The following is a 22608-nucleotide window of genomic DNA, read 5'->3' as shown; positions in this document are numbered from 1 at the left end:
CCCCAACCCCAACCCCAACCCCTACAAATTAAGAATCTTCCTATTATTAAAAGATTGCATCATTACCATTAAAAAAAATAATAAAATGACCATTAGTTAATAATAATTAATAAAAAGAATATTATATTTAATTCTAAATATATTTTTAGAAATACTTAATTCAAACTATTTTATTATTTAATTAAGTTAAGCAAATAAGAATAAAGATGACATAAAATATATCCATTTACAACAAGAGATAATTAATAAACTGTAATTAATAAATTGATGACAATTGCTAAAGTGATATTTGCGGATCTACTATTTTAGATGATTATGACATTTCTAATAAATATGAATATATTATTAGCTTTTTTTTGATGGCTTTATTTATAGTGTATGGAATAATTATGATGTATTAAATTATTAAGACTATCAAATTTGTAAAAGAAGAGAAGGTATAAACTTATAAGCTCAGATTAGTAATTTAATTTGTTGCTCTTCTTTCACCTATATGTAAGATTAAATTATTTATCAAGTTTAAATCAGATGTATAAATGCAATTTTAACATAATTATAGGGTATATTATCTCATTGATATATTTAAATCAGTATTAAGGTAGAATATAGAAGGGTAGTATAAAATACAATACTGAATAAGAATACTAAGAGGATTTAATATAAAAAGTTACTTTGTATATGGTATTTTAAATTATTTCGTCTTCTTGCTATTCTCTGGCTTTCTTTCTTTCCTTTTTTGTTTGGTAAAGTGTTATAAAATCTATTAAATAAAAGGAAATTGCTTAAACTTAAGAGTTTAATTAAACTCTAACTTTTTTAAAAAAATTAGGTTTGGAGTGCTCTCAGTAACTCTAGAAAAAAAATGGATTAAGTTTATCTATTATTTTTTTAATTTTACAAGTGTGGCTTGCTTTGGTTTATAAGTGGCTGGTATAATTATTTTAATATTAAATAATGATGCAAAAATAAGGTATTTAAAATTTTTAATTTGTATTTTGATAAAAGGAAAATTTTAAATATAATATAATAATTAAAAAATAAATAAATAAAAAGTCATGGCTCAGTGAGTGCTTCTGTGCTATTGATTTGCTTTTAAATTTTATCTATCGTTTTTATTATCAGGAAAAAAATAGAAAATTTGTATGAAATAAACTAAGACTTTAAAAATATGGTATTTATTTATTTTTTAAGTTTTTAAAAATAAAATGAATATTCCTTTAATATTCCATTATTTATTATTATTAAAGATGTCAAGATATATAATTTGGTTAGCTATCGCATGTACTTGCAGACCTTTATTTAATCTTTTATTGGCAACAGATGCTTTTGATGGAATTCAGTGCTTCAAATACTAAGAATACTCAAAAAATTATTTTGAAGATAAAAATATTTAAATTCTTTAAAACACATATCATACTAAGTAAGTATAATTATTTTTAATTCAATAAATATATTTTTACACTAAAAGTTTTATTAATTTCTTTCTTTTTTATTTTAATAAAGAACTATAATATTTGTAGTATTTTCTATTTGTAATAATATATCTCTAATTCCACTTACAATACTTTTGTCGCCTAGAAGAAGATTCAGATAAAATAAATTACAACCATTTGCAAGTAAATTTTTAATAAAAATACTATCCTTTATCTAAAATAAAAATTTTAATTAGAGTCTTTACAGGAAGATTTTGTATAAAGTTATCAGAAAGATGATTCAATTTCAAATATAGACGCTGATAATAAAAGCAGTACAAATAATGTTTGAAGATCTAACAAAGTTAAATTTCTTTTAACGTCTACAAACATAACTAAATTTGCTATCAAACTTTTAAATTAATTTATTTATTAATTTCTAAACCAATTTAATTTAATAAATTTATATAAAATAACTATTAATTTCATTATGTAAAATGAATTATTTATTATATTTCACTTTAATCTTTCATATATCAAATTCAATGAATTCTTATTTATGTTTTCAGTAAATATCTTATAATTATATTTACTTAAATTTCCTTATCTAAATATTATTAATTTTATTTATGTAAAAATATCACATAAGTTAATAAAATAATACTTGATTTAATAGGAGAAATTAATAAATAAAAAAATAATTCAATATTCCTAAAAAATTATAAGAGCTTTCTAATCAAAATATATGATCAATAAATTAACTTTTTTGAAATTGTGTTGATCAATAAAATAAAATTAATTAATCTCTTCAAAAAATGTTACTAATTGCATAAATATAATCCAAATATTTAATTGATCATTTAACAAAAATATGTTTTTAAAAAATTAAATAATGTTTCTTTAACAATTAATTTTTAAAATTATGATAAAGGATACAATTTTATAATATTAAATTCTAGTCAATTATTTATTTGATTTTTTTTATTATATAAAAATATATTTTTCTTTATTTTTATTTTAATAATAAAGCTCAATAATTTCAGAAGAAATTTAAAAAATTTAAAAAAAAAAACCAAACTAAATAAAAACAATGGTTTACAATATTAGTAATGCTTTAATCCTAAAAAACTTTTCACAGAATTCTAATCAAATGAAATAGAATTACTTTTATTTTATTATGTATAGCCAAGATATTTGATAGATATTAAAATAAATAGATGCTTTCAAAAAATTTGAGTAAGGAGAGAAAATAGATTCATTATAAAAACTAAATTTAACATTTTTGAGATATTTTTTGTTTAATGCTACAAATTTTTTTAAATATAATAGTGTTACAATAAAAATAATTTTTAAATTTTGTTTTTTAAATGAAAAAAAATTTATTTTTAGAATAAAATACTGAGTAATGACTCAAAATTAGACCTATGAATCACTAATATGTTTATTAAATAAATAAATTTACTTATAATAAATTGTAGATATTTAATTATTTATGTAATATATTATTAAAATCTGTCTTTTAGATAATGATCATAAATTAATAAACTGAACAAATATATGAAGAATTCCTGAGTATGTATGACATATTTTAAAGAAGATAACTATTTAATACTGAGTTATAAAACTATTACAATTCAAGAATATATTAATATTTAAATTTTTCTTTATTTGATCACCAAATCTTAGATAAAATACTAAAGTAATTTAAGTTAAGTTTTATGAATAATTATTTTTGCTTTTGTTTCACTAGTGTAAAAAAATATAAAGTACAATAATTCAAACTGTTGATTATGCTTGAAAATTAATTTAACCATTTTTATATGATTTTTTTAATTTCTACCCATTCTTTTTCTTTTACAAAAGTCTAAAATAAATTACTTTTCTAAAATAAGTTTATGAAAGGTAAAAAAGTATATTTTTAGAATAGTTTGCTCAATACTGACTGAAAATTTAACGAATTTATATCTTCTAAGCTATTACAATAAAAAAATTTATATAAAATTATTAATATTTGTCATTTGTTAATTCAATTATTAAAATTTGTCTTTTAAATTTTGATCATATTATAATAAAATTAAACATAGACAATAAGAATTATGGATAAGATGAGACATAATTTAAAGAAGATTGCTATTTTATACTAATTTCTCAAATTATTAATGTACAATTAAATCTTAATATATTACTTCTTATTCCTAAGATTATTTTATTCAAATAAAGTGCAAGCAGAAATATTAATATTCAAGAAACTTAACTTAAATTACTTTTAATTGTATTTTATAAGTGATTTGGTAATAAAAGATACAGTCATTCTTTACATTTGAATATTATTTATTCTCCAGCTAACCATTTAAATAATGTATTTTAAGTTCTAGTATATAATTTAGAAATTACTTGGTTCTATTTTCAAGCAAAATCATACAGAATAAATCAAAATTAAAAAAAATAATGAAATAGATTTAGATGGGTTTTAATTTTTTGTTATTTTATTTATTATTTTTTTAAAAAAGAGAAAAAAGTGTTATTAAACTAAAATAATTATTGTTTATTTTTCTTAATTTAAATAATATTTTTTAAGCTTCTTGTTTTTTAAGCATTGGATTTATTTTTTATTTCCCTCTATTTGTATATCGAATTACATATCTATTCAAATTTTTAATTAGATATATTTATGAATTCAATAGAATAAATTGAAGAAAAAATAAAATTTTAAGATGTATTTTTGTAAAAAATAAAAAAAATTGGGAATATTCTTAATGCCAAAGTAGTGATGCAAACAAGTTGTTTAAAAAAAATAAGTCTAAGGATATTATAAAGATCAATATTGATTAGACTGATCAATTTTTCATTAGAACGATTGATCAGCAAATCAAATTAAGAAGGTTAAAATTTTTTATTAATATAGTTACTGATAAAGTTATTTTTATAAATTTAATTTATTTGTTATAAAATAAATTAATAATATTTCTTCACTAAAAATAGATAATTTTTTAAATTTTAAAATCCATTTCTGGTGGATACAAAAAAATACAGTTTAAATCAGAAATTAATAAAATAAACTAGAGATTAACTAAAAAACCAATTTACTAGACTAAAAAACCAACATTTAAAGAGTCAATCTATAACTTTTTTATAAAAATGTGGAAAATGAATTTAAGAATTTTGGTTTGAATAAAATATCTTTTATAATTCATAGAAACCTCATTAAGTAAGAGCATGTTGGAAAAAATTATTAGCTCTATTTCTGCTATGCTTGTACTATTTAATTACTTTGAAAATTTTTTTTAATTCATGCACTGAACCTTATGAAATAATGTAAGATTAAAATATAAATTTGTTTGGTATTATTTAATAACTATGATTATTAACCTGATAAATAATTTATTTGCCTTATATTATAATATAAAAAAGAGAGCGAAAAATAATTTAATTTTACACAAAAAGTGAATAAAAACCACAAAATTTTGGGTCATATTTTAACAAGCATAATAAAATTGTGTGATCAGACTAATTTCCTCAATAGTTAATAGATATAGTACTATAATACTCCAATAACTCGAAATCTAACAGACTAAAGTGTAAATTAGTTAAAATTTTAACGTATCCAGATTATAACTCACATTCTAATGAGATATTAACGTATTTTTTAAAGTAATTAAAAGATATTCATTCACAAATTATAAAATAATTTTGCTATCAAATAGATGCAATTATTATTAAGAGTGTAATTAATATTATATTCTTAAAAATAAATAAATAATAATCTATTTACTTGTTAAATGTTTTCTTAGCTATTAAGCCCTATATTTTGCAAAATATGCAAATAAATGGTTCTATAAAATTTAATTGTAAATGATAGACATAGTCAAAATTTATTAGGTAAATATAAACGTTTGAAAGATTATCAAAAAGTATATATTTTATACTTAATTATCATCATATTTTAGTAAATAATTTAACTTTAAACACTAATTGAAAAAACTACCCACCAATAATAATCATAATATGAAATTCATAACACATAAATAAATTACATCAATATATGTAGGGATGATAAAGTTAAATTTATTTTTTTAAGAATATTTTTCAAATATAAATTTAAAATGGAGCAGGGATTTAAGAATATTTTATTCAAATAATGTTCTCTCAATGTAAGTTATTTCTGTAAAAGTAGGTAAAGGTGTAATTCAGACTTTTAAATGTTAGTTTCAATTAAATATATTACCAAAACCGAAGATTTTTGATTATTAATTACAGCTCAATGAATTTATTTAATTTTGTATGTAATTCATTATAAAATTTATCAGTATCTTGATAAATAATTTATTGCTTCCTTAAAATATCTTAACATATGCAGTATCAAATAAAATACTTTACAGAACGTATTTATGGTATTAAGTTCTAGCACTAATAAATATCACAGTAGCTTACTTTGTTAGGTATAAAAAGAAAAATTTTTATAAAAATGATTCATATTCATTTTGTTTTTTTAGTAAGTTTGTTTGTTAGCATTTTATTACTTTAGTATTGAATATTTAGAAATTTTACCCATCTAAAGCATGCTTGTATTTAGATGCATTAAATGAGTGGTTTAAATTAATCAAATTTTTAATAAAAGAAAGTCTTTATTTATGTTTCTAAGCAAACAAAATTTATTAGATCAGGTAAAGAACAAAATAGATCCAGTAGGTACAGGGGTAGATCAAAAAACACTTTTAAAAAAAGGGATAAATCTTGGCTAGCTTTACCTCTACTTTTTATTTTATATTTCCCATAAAATAAAAATAGCTTGAATTGTTCTTAAATTATTCTATAGCTGCAATAAAATTTCTTTCACCATAAAACATATTTTTGCAACAAAATAAATATTTGTATGTCTAAAATGAAAAGAAATGTAATATTGCATAGTATTTTGTAAGATACTATAAATGATATAGTTTCTAAGTGCCAAATTATGCCTATACAGCATAAGCAATTAAAAAAATTGATATTTTTATTTAGTATTAATCTAAAAATGAATTTTTCTATTAAAAGTAAGGGAATAAATAAAATTCAAAAATTTAAAAAACAAACAAATAAATAAATAAAGACTGTCTCTTTCTATTTTGATTGATATATCATCAACAATTTAAAAAGGATTGCTAATTAGAAATAACATTCAAATAATTTTTGCATTTTTTATATTTTATAGAAAGAGAGCTAATATTTGTAGAAGTTATATGCAATGAGAAGTCTATTTATTTATTATTATTATTCTTTATATATTAAAGGCTAATTTTATTTTATTTGATATAAATAAAATATTCTTTTATCCTATACAAGCAAGAATATGAAGAATTGGACTAGAGCTAATATATTTCTGGGTATAAAATTAAGATATTTCTATTTTGAATAGATTTATCTCATACAAACAAAAAATAAGATAAATTTTATGGTTTACAAATACACATTTCTATTTTTAAGGAAATTTAAAGCAAAAACAAATTTTAAATCTCGTAGTCTCTTTTTATATTTTTATTTTATTTAGTTTTACTGATTAATTCAATTTTGATTGTTAATTGAATTGTGGGACATTTAGTTTATAAAAGTCTTCATTTATTTAAACTGCTTGAAGAATTAATATATTAAATAACTCTCAACAACGAAGTTTTTTTTTTTTTAAACATAAAGTAATTAAAAATTTGTTGACGCATTACTAAAAAATGATAGGTTTTTAAATTTTTTAAAAAATTTTAACTTTAGTTAAATAAAAATGCAATTACTTTACAAATTAGATGGCTTTTTAGCAACAAATTTTAAATACTTTGAGATTTTATAAAAAACTATTGATAGAAATCTTAATTTATTTTTGTGAAGTAAAATTCGATTTAGCTGCTAGCAACGCTAGATGTAATTCCAAATTTTTATGCGTTTATAATTCTAGAATAAAGTTAAAAGGACGTCTCTTTTGATTGTAAAAAATAATTAGTATTAATAGTAAAAAACATTGAGCTAGCCTCAACTTTGAGAAAGCTTAACAAAGAAATATTGTTTTTATTTTTTAATTAAATTGAAAAGGATATCAATATAAAAATAGAAAAATATTTAGCTATTTAGTTAGTTAGACTTTCTTAGTTAGTTATCAAATAATTTTCTGCTGATTTATCCTTAAAATACAAATATTTATTCAAAAATATTCAAAAATTTTTTAATTAGTGATTTACTATATTCATTTTCAACTATTTTTGAAATCAAATCAATTACGATCATAGATGCTAAATAAATTAATTTGGGGATTAATACTTGCTAATTATCAGATGAAATTTTTTTTACTCTAAAATAGCCAAATTTAAAATCCCTTTAAATACTTATCCAAAATTTGCAAATATTTTGATCCAAATACAATTTTAATGGTCATTTTGAAGCTGTTTAAAAAAATTTTGTAAGATTAAATAGGAATACAGAATAAGAATCATATGTTAATTTTAGTTAAAAATTTACCATACGCTTTTTGTGCATACTTTTAATTATGTCCAAACAAATTAAATTTTTTATTAAACCTTTTCTATTAGCAGATATTGAATTTGCTAGAAGAACATTTTCTGAATTATGTAAGAATTTTCCCATAGAGATCATGACTTACATTTCCTTAGATTGTTTGAGGTCATAAAAAGTAATTCATTTGAATACATGTAATATTCTATAAAGTATTAAATTAATAAAACTTTATACTACTAATTAAAATTCCTTGTAATAAAATTTACCATTCATAATACATCCTCATTAATTACCATAAAAAACAATTTCAAATGAATATGTAAACATTAATACAAATATTATTTTGCTTGATCTTACCAAAATTTAGTTTTTATAGCATAAGAAGAAGCAAATGACAAATCTTATGAAGTGATTATTCTGATAATTAATTTCATATTTGAAGATTACTTTGCTCAACTTAAATCAAACAAAAAAAACTAACTAATAATTTAAAAAAGTAAAAAAAATTCAAAAAACTACAAAATTTAATTTGCTTAAAAAAATATTGGTAGGGTTTTTTGATAATAGTGCAGATTTTTCGATAATTTAAATAGTATCCTGCTAAAAGTATGATACTATTAATTAACTGGTTTAACTTTTTTTTATTTTTGGTAGTATGACAAAAATTAAGATCTGCTATAATGTCTGGAAAAATTAGTTCAAGTATAATGCTGTCTGAAGAGAATTATTAATTAAATTATGCATATATGTTTGTATGTATGGACTATTACTATCTTTTCAAAGAAGAATAATTAAAACTAAAAGAGTTTTGATGTAAAACAGATTTTAATTGCATTTTACACCTATCTAGAGGAATAACAATACTCATTTATTTGTATTATTTAATTAATTTAAAGTGAGAGTGTCATGTTACTTGTTAATATATAAACATTTAACAAATTTGACATGGGGATAACAAATTTTAATAAATATTAACTATTTTTTTTATTATTTGGAATATAAAATTAGATTAACATTATTTTAAGCTAAATTTATAGAAAAACTTCAAGGAATTATTAGAGAAATTACTTGCTAGTATTCCACAAATAATATGTGGTGAGCATACTTTAGTATGGGTACTAATTAATATCAATACTTACTCACTTTCTACCTTTAGTCTATCTTATAATTTTCGGTATATTTACTGATAATTAAAAAAAAAAATCATCATAGTTATACCAAGTTTAAAATTTTAAATTTTTAGAGTAGATTAATGGTATAAAATTGTTGTTTCTTTTAAATATTTACTTATAATTTTGAATCTATTTCTGTGGTATCTTGCTGTTTTCAATAATAATAAGTCATCACAGATATCAAACTATTCTAAGATTTGGTTATTACTTTTGTAAATTTAGTGAAATATTGAAAAAAAAAGAAAAATAGATTAATTAATAATTTACTATGAAATTTTAGTTTATTTGTTTAAAGATAGATATCTTTATTAGATGGACTCTCATGAAAATTTACATAAACTGATTTCATATGCAAAAAAATAAACAGTTGACGCCTTAAATAAAAAGATTAATTAAGTAATTATGATAGATATTATTTTTGATCGTGTATTTCATTAGAACAATCATCTCCCGCTATCAAAATATAATCTGGCTTTAGGATAGCTGACCCCCTAGGTTTAACTTTTCAATAATTTTTTTTTACATTGAATTGAAAATATATATTTAAGAAACCAATAGTTATATTCACTTAATAATTAAATAGTACAAAAAAAATTAACTAAAATTAAATTCTTTAAAAAACAATCAATATATATAATTCACTCAGCAAACTATTATCTAAACAATAGATAAACAAATAAATAAGTCTGCTTGCTTATCATAATCCTACTACACAATTATAAGGGTAAAAAAATCCAAACCTATAATCAAAGACAACTCATAGTTCAATACTGTATCACCTTGTTTAATTAACTTCTAAACGAAAATGCTAAGCTAATAAATATAAGTTTTTGCTATGATCTAATAGCATGAAGAGTAATGGGAATAATACTTGCCTTACAAGCAACAAGAAATTCCCTAGAGTATGAGCTGTGATGAGCTTGAAACTATTCAAGAAGAAGATGATGATTTCTAATATTGCAGTCCTGTTGAAAAGCTCTCTCAATCTGGCTTAATGTACAATAAGCGTGTTTTGGCTCTTGACTAAGAATATTTATGCTATTATTAATAAGTATAAATATACTCAAATAAAAAAGTTAATACTCTCAAACACAAACCTAAAGCCCGTATTTTAATAAAAGATATTGCTGATGTTATCCTCACAAATGAAAAACCTAACGTGATCCGCGTTTTTGGTGAAGGACCCATAGTCCGTAGAGAAAAGAAAGTATCAAAAAATGAAAAATTTTCATTCACTTTCCGTTTCGCTTCTCCTTAGTTGGCCTAGCTCTGGAAAAATATTATCATAGCTGCCAGAGAAGCAAATAAATCAAAATCCTACTTGGTTACTTTTGATAACTTAATGAAATATTCAAGATCCGACTCTTCTTGAATAAAATGTCAAAAAAATTAATTTTATCACTTACTTAGCTATTGTGAATTTATTTGTCGATAAACCTTTTACAAACACCATCTTACTAGTGAATCAAAGGGAAAAGAGAGATTAAAGCTAATCCATTAACTTTTTGCAAATTAATCAATGTATGTATCTATCTATCTCATCAAAAACGATTGCCAATCTAAAGATACATCTGTCAAATAATAATCAAACACACAGATTACTAATTCAAATATTAAGCGCAAAAGGAAATAAATAAATGGATGGCAATCCCTTTTCTTAATTCCCTCTAAGCTAGTACCTTCTTAACCTTCTCACTCTTTTACAATTGTAAAAATGCACAACCCTCCATTTTAATTAATTACTTTGCATATCAAATTATAATAAAAACATAATCTGTAAATATCAAATAATTTTATTTTAGACAATTTCACTTCATTTTTTGTATATCTATCAATCTATATGTATTCTATTTATTGTTACTTCTAATTACTACTACTTTAAAAATACGTCAGACAACACTCTATCTAAGATTATTGTGATTATTATGATTACTTTATGATGACAAATATCTAATATTCAATTATCTAATTTAAAATTTTTTAAAAGAATATTCTTCTGTAACTATCTTGTTTTTCTACATGATGTAATTTTTTTTTTCTGCCTTAACAATTTAGAGGGGCTTCATCTCTCACATGATTAATATAAAAGCATATTACCTTGCAAGTATTTTTACCTATAAAATTCATATTTAAGGATTTTTGTAAAGCTAGATTTTTATTCCACTGAAACTATGCAAAATATTTCGATGTCATAAATCACTTTGTTTATTTAAATCTTTTTAATTTGAAATCATAAGAATCTTTTTATCAAAAAAAGTTAAATATAATAAAAATACATACATTCATACTGTTTCATTTTTAATTTCGTATTTCGATATCTACTAAGATTAATTAATCAACAATTATACTTAATTACCCTATATATTGACAATACTTTCCCACTTATCAGACATTAGTAAATATGCTGAAATAAATACTAGTTAGTACAGAATATATAATGAAAATAACATTATATTACTATGATACATAGTAGATCAAATAGTAAATAAAAATCGCAAAATAATATTTAATATTATTAATTCATTGTAAATAATAAAAATGCCCTTATCTAAAGAAATTCTTGTTAAATTGCATTCATTGATATTTGAATGAATTAAAAATAAATAGATTTGGTAGCAGTCAAAATTGCGAGTCTCTTTTAAATTAAAGATTAATAATTAGATTAAGGCTTGTAGAAGAAAAGTCCTATGCGAAAGATACACCGACAAAAGAGTGAAATATTTTAGAATTTTGGCCTTTTATCTTATAGGAGTCCCTTCCTATGAGACTCTGATCATTTGTTTTTACTTTCAATTAAAAATGATTAGATATCAATAATTTTGAAAACAAAGACAGTGCCATTCATTAAAGATTATTAAATGTTAAACTTACTCTTTTCAGAATTCTTATTAAAATAATAAATAATTGTTCCTATTTACAGAAATTTAAATTCAAAGATACTTTGGGAAGTGACTAATAAAAAAAAAATTAACAATTTGTATTAATTTTGGGAATTTAAATAGGTTGTTTTAAATTACAAAGAAGAGGGTTTTTAAATTTAACTTCTACCAACAACTTAAAAAGAAACTGTCTAAAATTAACGCATTTTTCATATAAACATAGTACAATTATATAAACACCTTATGAATAGCACAATTAACTATGATCCTCAAACCTTAAAATAAATATCTTGAGTAATGAATTATTAAAAAAACCTCTACTCCATTTGAGAATTCTTAATATGACAGAAGTAATAATAAGGTTTAAATAACATAAATATAAGTAAAGCAAGAATTTTTTAATTTAATTAAAATCTACATGACTCATAAGATTCAAGTAAATTTTTTGTTTTTAATAATTCCAAAGTAAGCTTCTCAGTTCTTCTATTCTGATAAAGTTTGTTTGTTTAGAAATTAAGTATTTCATTTTCAAGAATATTTTATCTAAAAGAATTTTTTGACTTAAATACAAAAATAGCCCTTGGACCATTAGAAAAGACTTTCTTTACAGAAAATTTAAATATAAATTAAAATTAATTAGCACTAACGAATAACGGTCACATGATTTCATATACAAATAATTTCTAATGTAGAAAATTTGATTTTTATATAATAAATCTTACAAAATAGTAAAAATTCCTTATGTAAAATGCTTAAATTATAATAATAACTATGAAATATTACATTAGAGTCAAGCTTCAAATAGCACTGTAAATTAGTTCTAAAGAAATTTAAGTGAAATATTATTCAAATAATGTAATTTCCCTTATAGCTTCAGTTTATATTAATTTCAAGAGATACGTATCACTTTTAAATCTTATGCAACTAATCAAAAATTTTATATAGAATAGACATCTCAAAGGCTTAATTAAATATTGATTTGCCTAAAGCATACTCAAAAAGTTCTTATGAAACTAAGTACTTATAATGAAGCGCAGTAATTCCTATAAACAATACAATAATATTTTAAAGACTCTTTGTATCTTTAGCACTCTTTAAACTATTTATAAAAATGCAATTTGAGCTCCTTAAGGTAAATGAAGAAGAGCCTATCTTTTAAAAACAAAAGTTTCAGGTAAATTTTTTGGTTATTTAAAAAGTACTGTTACATCAGCAATCAATTTTAAATTATAATTATTTAGTTGTAGTAGAAAATTAATTAATCTAATTTAAATATTTAATATAGAAAAATCAGAAAATTTTTAATGCCTAAAGAGTGGGGGTAAGGAAATTCAAACAGTGCTAAATAAAATAAATTTAAAAATAAAATAGGTGAAAACTCTTAGATCAAATGTATTTAAATTGGTTTTTTCATCCGAAAAACAAAATTTAATTCTATAAAATAATTAAAAATTGTAGGATTAGCTGTTAATTTTTTTGTGCCTAATTTTTATTGTCCATTTTTCATTCCTTTATTAAAAAAAATGAAATCAATTCAATATTGAAATTTTCAAATTAAATTTTAAAGAAAATGTAAGGTGGAGTAAGTAAAAGACAATTGTATTTTTGATATGTTTTGAGTAATTTAATTATTATTTTTAATTAATTACCCTTTATTACTTTAATGGAGCACTCCTTATGAATTAAAATAGAATAGAAGATATCTTAAGTCATTAGTTTCAACTATATTTTCATTTTACTTGAGATACTTATTTCATTTTTAAAAATTTAAGAAGAGAAGCATTTAATGTTTAATTTAAAATCTAATTAAAACAAAAATACTTTTCTAGACTGAACAAAAAATACAAAAATATTAATTAAAGGTTTTGAAATTCATTAATTTTGAATCAAATTTAAGTCATATAAAATCATTCAAGAAAAAAAATCTTTCCTCTCTTTGTACTGGTCAAAATATTTATAGATTAATTTAAATGAAGTTAAAAATAAAAAATTATTAATTTTAAAACCTAAAATAAGTTTAATAGTTAATTTATTGCAAAAAGCTACACATCATCTTTATCCTTATTAAACATAGAGCTTTAAAATCAAAGAATAAAATTGTAAAAATAATATACAAAATCTAACTATTTTATTTTAGAATCTATAAAAAAATTAAGCAAAATATTAAAATTTGCTATTTGTGTGATGATTAAATAAATAATTAATGAAATTTTTAGAATCTTAAATTTTTAGAACTTCCAAATAATAGTTTTATATTGTAGCAATAATAATAAATTTAAATTACTTACAAATCAAACCAACGAAAAGCATTCTTTATCTAAATTATAAAGAAAGTAATCAATTTAAATAAATTTTAAAAAAAAAGTAAATTTAAAAATAAATCTCCTGTTTTGAATTATTTTATATTATTCTATTAACTACTTTATTTATATCAAATTAAATAGTGTCACAAAATTAATTTTTGAAATTAGAAATAAATTTTTTTTATATAAATTAATTATTTAACTAAAGCAATTATTGAAATTTAATTTTTTATTTTTTTAATTTCAGAAAAAAGCTATTATCTGATTTATTTATTTTTTTTCACTTTATTAAAACTCTAAATAAAAATTATTATATTTTTAAATAAAAAATAAATATTAATATTCTTTTATTTAATAGATTTATAGAAGAAAAATCTAGATAATTAAAATATTTTTGATGGAGATAAAAACTATTTCAGAATATTAAAATAAAAAAATTTTGGATTACTTAATTTTATCTAAATTTAATTTCTGTTAGAATTTTTCAACTATGTTTAAAAAATAAAAATTTTGTAAATATTTTTAGCATTTTTAATTAAAGTATTTTAATATTGTAAAAATCTTTGCTACATATTTAAAATAACAACACGAATTTCTGAAGTATCTAATTGTTTTCTAGGTGGTCAAAATTTTATACAGAGAAAATACATAATTTAACTGGAGAAAAAACTTATTAACAAAATGTTAAAAATGATTTATTAATTATTAATTTACATATAACAAAAAGTCTAGCTAATTAATTTAATTTAATTTTAAAATTTTTATTTAGTATTAAATTGCATTGATCAGTTAGTGCAATTTAGTTGCATGAATGCATTTGTTTGCTAAAAACTAATAAAATTAAATAAATTAAAGTAACATAAACCAAAAATTATAAAGTCTTATCAAAAACAAGTGCAAAATAATTAATTATTGATTCGCTAATTTTTTTTTGAAAGTTTTATTGACAGAAATTATTTAAATATAAATAATAATATAAGTAACAATAAGCAAGTAGGTATTAAGTCTATACAAAAGTGAAAAAGAGAATATAAATCTCTATTCCAAATAGGAAGCTAAGACATTAAATTATAAAGCTGAATACCTGTAATCATAATGCTAAATTCAAGCATTACCTAAGCAAATTAAATTAATATAGTTTTAAAAGAATCCTTTTCAAAAGAACGGGATGAGAATTCTTAGCAGCGCTCTCAAACTTATTAATGTATATTTTTTTTGTGCCATTAAAAATGAATTTATTTATTGATACATCAATATTACTTATGTTTTACAATAAATTATTTTCAAATAACAATAAAAAGCGAGAAATCAAACTATAGAAAAAGCATAGACTCATGGATTTACCTAAGCTGCTTCAAATACTCCTTAGGGTTTAAGTTTAAAAGCATTAAGTAAACAAAAAAACTTGCTTGAAAAAAAGTAGAAATTAAAGGAAGAACTAGAAAAAAAAAAGAATCCAGGATAGAGCAATCTTGCAATAGATAACACTGGAAAAAATATAAAGTAGAATGATAAAAATTAAAATGGGTAAAAAAGTGCCTAGGATGTATAAGGAAAAAGAAATTCAAAATAGATAAACTCTTAAAACCTAATTAGTCTTCTGAATTAAAAGATACAAGAGAATGAAGATATGGAGAAAAACACTTTAAAATATAGGCTAAGAGTTAAATATTAGTAATTTTAGGTAACATTTTATATCAAATGGCTTTTAAATTTAATCCATCATCATCAATTTAATTGATTTTTTTAAGAATAAAACCCAAAATTAATTTCAATAATAGTAAATTAAAATGCTTTATTGATATGCCAATATTAATTGATTTATTAATTAATTAATTGACTCTCTTGTAATAAAGGCAAGTTTAGGCAATTAATTGGTTAAAAAATTAAATGACTAACATTAAAATAATAATTAAAAATAAGGAAAAAGGACTTATCTTACTTGATAATAAATACTATCAGCATATGATGACTCTTTTTACAATATTTTCATTGTATAGTGAGGATATAAGGCAAGTTTCTACAACAGCAGTAATCAAACCTTTTTTTATTTGTTCTTTGATGAATCCAAATGCTTATTTTAGTCGAAATTAATAAGTATTAATTTATAAAAATAGTAAGGAGATATGGGATTTTAAGTTACTGAATTAATTGTTTTGCTTTTCTTTTTTTTTGAAATTGTTTTGCAGTCAATGTGCAGGAAAGGTTATTTTTTATCATTCATATTTTGGATGGATCTCCTATCAACTATCTCTCTTTTTTTTGATATTGATTTCTTATCAAAGGCGTTATTTGGTTTCACTATCAGCAATTCTAATGTGACTGTGCTTAAGTAAGCAATTAATATTATGATTAGAAAAAATTAAGCCTTTATTTTATTTAAACTATAGAGCTAGCAGAGTATCCAGAATTGCAACAAGAGCACTAAAAATAGTTAGATTCATTAGATTATTGAGATTAACTAAAATATAAAAGCTTTACTAACAAGCATACGAAGAGCTAAATCAAAAGTATGATGTAAAAGAATAAGATGAAAATAAATCTGAAGGATCTGTGAAAGATGGTAAAGCTAGTAATCCTTAGTCTCAACAAAATCTTGATATTGCTATTGATAAATAAAATTAATCTTTTGGACTGAATCAATCTGATTTTTAGCTAAAAATAAAAGAAAATAATCAGCAACTTTAGGAATAAAGCATACCAAAGAGAATGAATTCATTTGAAAAAACGAATAATAATAAGTAATATTTTTATTAAATTTTTTTATCAAATTTTGATCTAAATTTATTAACTATCAGCAACATCTAATTAATTTCACAATTAGAAGTTCTTCAACATCTTATAAAATTTCAAAATTAAATATTGCTTTAACTTGTTATTTTGATCATTCTTAAATTTTCAACATACTTACTGACTCATTAATTTTATCAAAATTATTAATTTAATAAATAAAAAAAGCACCTCTGTATTGTTAAATTTTTACAGAAGAAAATCTTTTGACATGAAAGATTCATCTCAGCATAGAAACTCGTTGTAATCGTTTTTAAATAATTGTGTGAGTAGTTAACAGTAGATTAATTTAGCTAAAAAATCTAAAATTTATGGGAGTGGATTAAATTTTGATTCTGCAAATTTTTCTGAAAAGAATTCATTTACTATCTAAAATTAGCAAGTGGTAACTATGAACAGCCCTTATAAATAAAAATCATAAGCCTAAGAGAGAAAATCTATAATGACCCATGTCAGTCATAATTCAGCTAATTCTCATGATACTTAATAAAATCAATAACTATAAGGCCTTAAAAGAGATAGTGTTAAATAAAGTGCCTTTTATAATATTGCTAAAAACAACAAAGAGCCTATTACAGCTACAGCATCTAAAATTAATATATAAAACTAGAAGTAAATTTCGTTCTTGAATCCGGCATATGAAGTTTATAAAAACAGAGCTTCTGATTTGTATAGCAATCAAAAGTCTAAGATGTCTATTACTTCTCATGCTTCCTTTGGGTTTGATGAAGAAGATACTCCTCTATAAGGTTCAAGCAAATAATAATAATCCTAAAATAAACCAAAAGTAATTTATTCTTTTTTTATTTACTTAAAATAATTTTTTTAATAAATTAATTAATGAATAAAGGATTAAGAAAGCAAGATAGGAAAGCAATTAGCTGATATTACAACAACTAGAGTAATTATACTGATTTTTGTCCTTGTCATTACCATTCCTTTCTTTGATAACTCTTTTTACGTCGTAATATACATTTAATTCTTTATTTTCTCTTAAATTTTAATATATTTGTCATAAGAATATATTCATTTTTTCTATAATGCTACATAGCTTAAAATAACAAATTCATAATTTATTGATAAATTAATTGATTAGATTAAATATGATATAAAATATTTTATTTTTTTTAATGTTTTTGCATTTTTAAAGAAATAATCAAAGATATTGAGCTAACATTTTTTGTTAATCATTTTAAAAAAAGTGAAAATAAATAAATAAATTTGCTTATTTTAATTTTATTAAAATTTAAGGACCCAGACTATGGATTCGTAACTTACTTAAACTATGTAGTTAGCGATTATAATGTTAGCAGATAAAAAGCAATAGATGATTTATATGTTTAAGTATTGATGGGTATTGAGTATGATGCTACAGATAATGTACATAGATATCCTCTTAAATCAATAATAAGTGAAAATTCTACTTATTTTCCAAATGCTAATTATACTGTAAATACAAATTATCATGACTTAAGAGACTACGAATATACAACTTACAGCTCAAATTCAAACTAATAAACAGGATTTGCTTATTTTGAAACTTAGTATATCACCAAGATAGATTAGGATTTAAGTTCATATCTCTCTATAGGATAAACTACCTTTATTTTAGCTATATTAGCATACTCTACTATTACATTTGTAAAAGATATTAATAAGTTAGTTGTTTCACCCATAGAAAGAATGCTTGAAACTATTAAGTTGATCGCTGATAACCCGTTGGATGCAGCTAAAATTTCGGAAGAAAAAGTAAATTAAAATCTCTAACTATTTTAATTAATTTATTTTTTATTTTTACTTCTAAAAAGGCTATGGCAGAATAAGAACTTAAGAAAAATAAAGTAAAACTCAGTGAGTTAAATGAATAGAAGAGTGATGAAACATATTTGTTGGAGTCCACAATTATGAAAATTGGTGCTCTTTTGGCTATAGGTTTTGGTGAAGCAGGCTCTAAAATTATTACCAAGAATATGCAAATTGGTAAGATTTAATTTATTTTTATTAATTTTTTAATAAAAATATTTAATTGTACATCTAAAAGGTGGAAGCATAGATCCTATGATTCCAGGTAAGAAAATTATGGCCATATTTGGCTTTTGCTCAATCAAAAATTTTGCAGATGCAACAGAAATACTTTAAGAAAAAGTTATGTTATTTGCAAACGAAGTTGCTGAGCTAGTTCATGTTTGTTGTGATAGCTTTCACGGGGCAATTAATAAAAATTTAGGTGATTGTTTTTTGTTAGTTTGGAAGTATACAGAAGATGAATCACAGCTATTTTTAGATAGCAGTGATGAAGTTAAGTTAAAAAATTTACCACTCGTCTAGAATTTGTCTGATTTACCAGTTGTTGCTTTCCTAAAAGCTATTGCTAATGCAAGATTGCTCTCACTTACTTCGAGCTTTAAAGTAAATCAAAATATTCTAAATATCATAATAAATTATTAATTAAAAATTAGTAACAACATTTGAAGCCACTTTAAAAAGTAATGAAAAATTTTACTTTTCGTCTTGGGTTCGGACTTCATGTTGGATGGGGTATTGAGGTAAAATAAATGAATTATTATAATTCATATTAACAAATTATTTAACTGTCATTAACATATTAAAAAAATTGTTAAAAAACTTATTTAATAGGGTGCCATAGGTTCTAACTTTAAAATCGATGCTTCCTATCTCAGTCCAAATGTCAATATGGCTTCTCGTTTAGAAAATGCTACCAAATAATATGGTTTATATTTTTTATTGTCTGGTGCTCTCTATAGACTTTTAAGCAATAAAATGCAAAGCGCCCTTAGACATGTAGATAGAGTTACTGTCAAAGGATCTAAATAGCCAATGGATTTGTATACTTGTGATGTAGATCCTACCCTACTAACAGAAAACAAATTTGTATAAAAGAGGTTATAGGATAATAAAGTAAATAAAAAAGTCCTCAAGTTCATTTCTAGAAAACGTAGAACTGATAGATATAAAAAAATTTTGTAAGGTTAAGCTAATATTTGTTAAATCATAGACTCAGATGTTGATATAGCTACAATGAGAAAAAATTATACAGATGTAATTTTATTGCAAATTAACATTTTTTAATCAAAATTTATTTTATTAGGAATTTAGAAATACATACCATGATGGTCTGCAAGAATATTTAAATGGAGATTGGGAGGCTGCAAAAGTTTTATTTGAAGAAGCTCAGGTACTTAATTATTTGCTTACTTACTTACTTACTTACTTACTTACTTAATAATTTACTTTTTAGCTTAATTATTTACTTGTTATTTTAATAATTTACTTACCTACCTACTACTTTGTTATTGTTTATTTATATTTTTATTTCAAAATTAACTATAACTACATTACTTACTTTTTAAATATCAGATGATTTTAAAAGATACCCTTTACAGATCTGGAGCTGATGATACTTTCTTAGACGGACCTATATAAACATTAATAAAATATATGCAAAAATCTAATTTCAAAGCACCATAAAATTGGTATGGATACAGAGTCCTTTTAGATAAATGATTGATTATAAATTAAAATAAATGTACATATTCAATAACATTATTTATTTATATTAGCATAAAATATATATTTCTCTATTCTGAACTTAAAATTGTTTGTGTTTGATATGAGAAATCAAATTTCTTACTCAAATTCATCAAATTTAAGGTGTATCTTTGCTCCATTTTTCAAAAATTAAATGAATGAACTAAATTCACTTTTTAGAATTCGATAGAAAAATCTAAATTTCTTAAAATAAATAAGTAAATAAAAACGCAATATTTCTTTTCAATTCACTAATTTAATTAATTTTTAATAAAGTCTATCTTCGTTAAAGATACAATAAATAAGATACGCCTCAAAATATACATTATCTTAAGTAAGCATTAGATTAAAGTTAGCTAAACAAAGCTTTGGAAATTAAATCTCACTCCATTCTATATTTAGTTTAGGACATTTTTATAAAAAGAAAGTTAGGGATTAATAAGTAGTATTAATTTAGTAAATATTAGTTATTTGGTTAGTTAGAAAAAATACATTTGATTTAATTATCGAAAAATGAATTATGAAGATTTAGAAAAAAATGTTAAAATTTTTGAAAGTGAAATGATTAGAAAAAATATGAAAGCCTTTACAAAAATTGATGAGGTTGAAGTAAATTATTTGAATGATAAAAGAGTTTCACCTAAAATGATTGATGAAATTACTCTTGATTTAGTTAAGCAGAGTCCTACTATGCTACATTTATTTTAAAATATTATAAATAGCTTAAAGCGTTTTGAGTAGAGTGGAATGTATAAGTAAGTTGAGGTAGAGCTTCTTCCTGGTTCTAAGAAAGACTCTGTCCTTGTATAATATCGTTTTATGCCTTCTTCTTTCTATTTTGCTAACATTTCTCACTAATTTGATAGATTTGGTCAAGCTTCCATGACTACAAAATTAGGATTCAGAAATGTATTAGGCTTATTTGATAAGCTAACGTTTGAATACAATAAGGCATTAAATAAATCTAAAAGAAGCTATTATAATATTTAATGGAATGTTCCTTACAACTTCTTAAAAAGTAAAGCAGAAGACAATTTTTTGGCTTAGATTTCTCATTCTTCAACTTTGTTAGATTAATCTTGCTCTGAAACTAAGGACTCATGCTAAATTATTTACACTAATATCGATAATAAGAATGAATAAGAAAAATACAGCCTCAGTTTTGAATCTGCTTATCGTAGAAATTATGTCACTTTGCCTTTATACAGAAATCTCGAAGATTTTCTTCCTACCACAAAGCATTCCATCCGCTATGCAACAACTGCTTTCTCAACAATAAAAATGGGATCTAATGTCCACAAAGGATCATCTTTGAATTACTCTCTTGAGTTTGGACTTCCTCTTTTAAGTGATGTAGTATTTCTTAAAACAGAAGCAAACTACAAAGCTTATTGGAAGCTCAAAACTCTCAAAAAAGTATCAGATATGTTTAAGCATGTAAATATAGAATACAGTGGAAACCTAGGTTTAGTGAAAACTTTAAATAATGATAAACTGCATCTTAATGAATGCTTTTAATTGAGCACAATTAGAGGAGTAAATGACATTAATGTAGACTATATACCTTAAGGTGATTAATAAATTAATCAGTAGCAACCTCCACACAATATCTCTAACTTTTTAAAAGATAATCTTAATTTATAGTTAAAATCATCGATAAAATTAAATTTATATAATTTCCCAGGTACTTCAAAATCTGGAGTTATCCCATTCTATCATGCGAGTGCAGGATACTTTTATAGAGTAAGAAACGGATATGGAGGTTATCCCTTAAAATCTTTTACCAAAAACGATATTGCTGAGCATTTAAAACATCATTTCCGTGCTAGTGCTGGTATTGGAGTAGGATTAAGCATGGGTCCAAGTACAAAAGTTGAGTTACTATACAATTACTTTTAGTTCTCAAGGCTTTCTGATAATCGTGCCAACATAGAATTAAGAATATCAGTTGACGATTGATTCAATTAAGTTGATAAAGTTGGCATCATGCTTGTTCTTTTATTTTAATCTTTTTTAAATAATCAAA

General features: G+C 21.9%; 5 protein-coding genes across 5 annotated transcripts; 4 read left to right on the top strand and 1 right to left on the bottom strand. All coding sequences in view use genetic code 6, as the record gives it.

Annotated features, from left to right (window-relative positions):
• Positions 1–1247: 1247 nt before the first annotated feature.
• Positions 1248–2080, top strand: TTHERM_001027730 (transmembrane protein, putative; the record flags this gene model as incomplete). The annotated part of the gene is made up of 3 exons (XM_012799129.1): positions 1248–1420; positions 1504–1616; positions 1670–2080. The coding sequence occupies exons 1-3, from the start codon at positions 1321–1323 to the stop codon at positions 2078–2080; spliced, it is 624 nt and encodes a 207-aa protein (XP_012654583.1). The 5' UTR covers positions 1248–1320.
• A 7552-nt stretch (positions 2081–9632) lies between these two features.
• Positions 9633–10433, top strand: TTHERM_01027730 (hypothetical protein; the record flags this gene model as incomplete). Its single annotated transcript, XM_001030710.4, has 1 exon — positions 9633–10433. The coding sequence occupies exon 1, from the start codon at positions 9867–9869 to the stop codon at positions 10431–10433; it is 567 nt and encodes a 188-aa protein (XP_001030710.3). The 5' UTR covers positions 9633–9866.
• A 2514-nt stretch (positions 10434–12947) lies between these two features.
• TTHERM_001027729 (transmembrane protein, putative) lies at positions 12948–13484 on the top strand (the record flags this gene model as incomplete). The annotated part of the gene is made up of 2 exons (XM_012799128.1): positions 12948–13114; positions 13226–13484. 2 exons carry the CDS (start codon positions 12948–12950, stop codon positions 13482–13484), a joined length of 426 nt encoding a protein of 141 aa, XP_012654582.1.
• A 1854-nt stretch (positions 13485–15338) lies between these two features.
• Positions 15339–20558, top strand: TTHERM_01027720 (adenylate/guanylate cyclase domain protein; the record flags this gene model as incomplete). The annotated part of the gene is made up of 14 exons (XM_001030709.2): positions 15339–15447; positions 15545–15927; positions 16167–16274; positions 16361–16575; positions 16634–16984; positions 17202–17820; positions 17884–17997; positions 18285–18782; positions 18842–19013; positions 19075–19442; positions 19493–19579; positions 19671–20093; positions 20143–20229; positions 20412–20558. 14 exons carry the CDS (start codon positions 15339–15341, stop codon positions 20556–20558), a joined length of 3681 nt encoding a protein of 1226 aa, XP_001030709.2.
• A 272-nt stretch (positions 20559–20830) lies between these two features.
• TTHERM_001027719 (transmembrane protein, putative) lies at positions 20831–21430 on the bottom strand (the record flags this gene model as incomplete). Its single annotated transcript, XM_012799127.1, has 1 exon — positions 20831–21430. The coding sequence occupies one exon, from the start codon at positions 21428–21430 to the stop codon at positions 20831–20833; it is 600 nt and encodes a 199-aa protein (XP_012654581.1).
• Positions 21431–22608: the final 1178 nt, after the last annotated feature.

The sequence above is a fragment of the Tetrahymena thermophila genome, assembly GCF_000189635.1.
Source record: "Tetrahymena thermophila SB210 genomic scaffold scf_8254505, whole genome shotgun sequence".
NCBI lineage: Eukaryota > Ciliophora > Oligohymenophorea > Hymenostomatida > Tetrahymenidae > Tetrahymena > Tetrahymena thermophila.
Note: the sequence above shows the minus strand (reverse complement) of the source record. Positions and strands in the feature narration are given on the sequence as shown.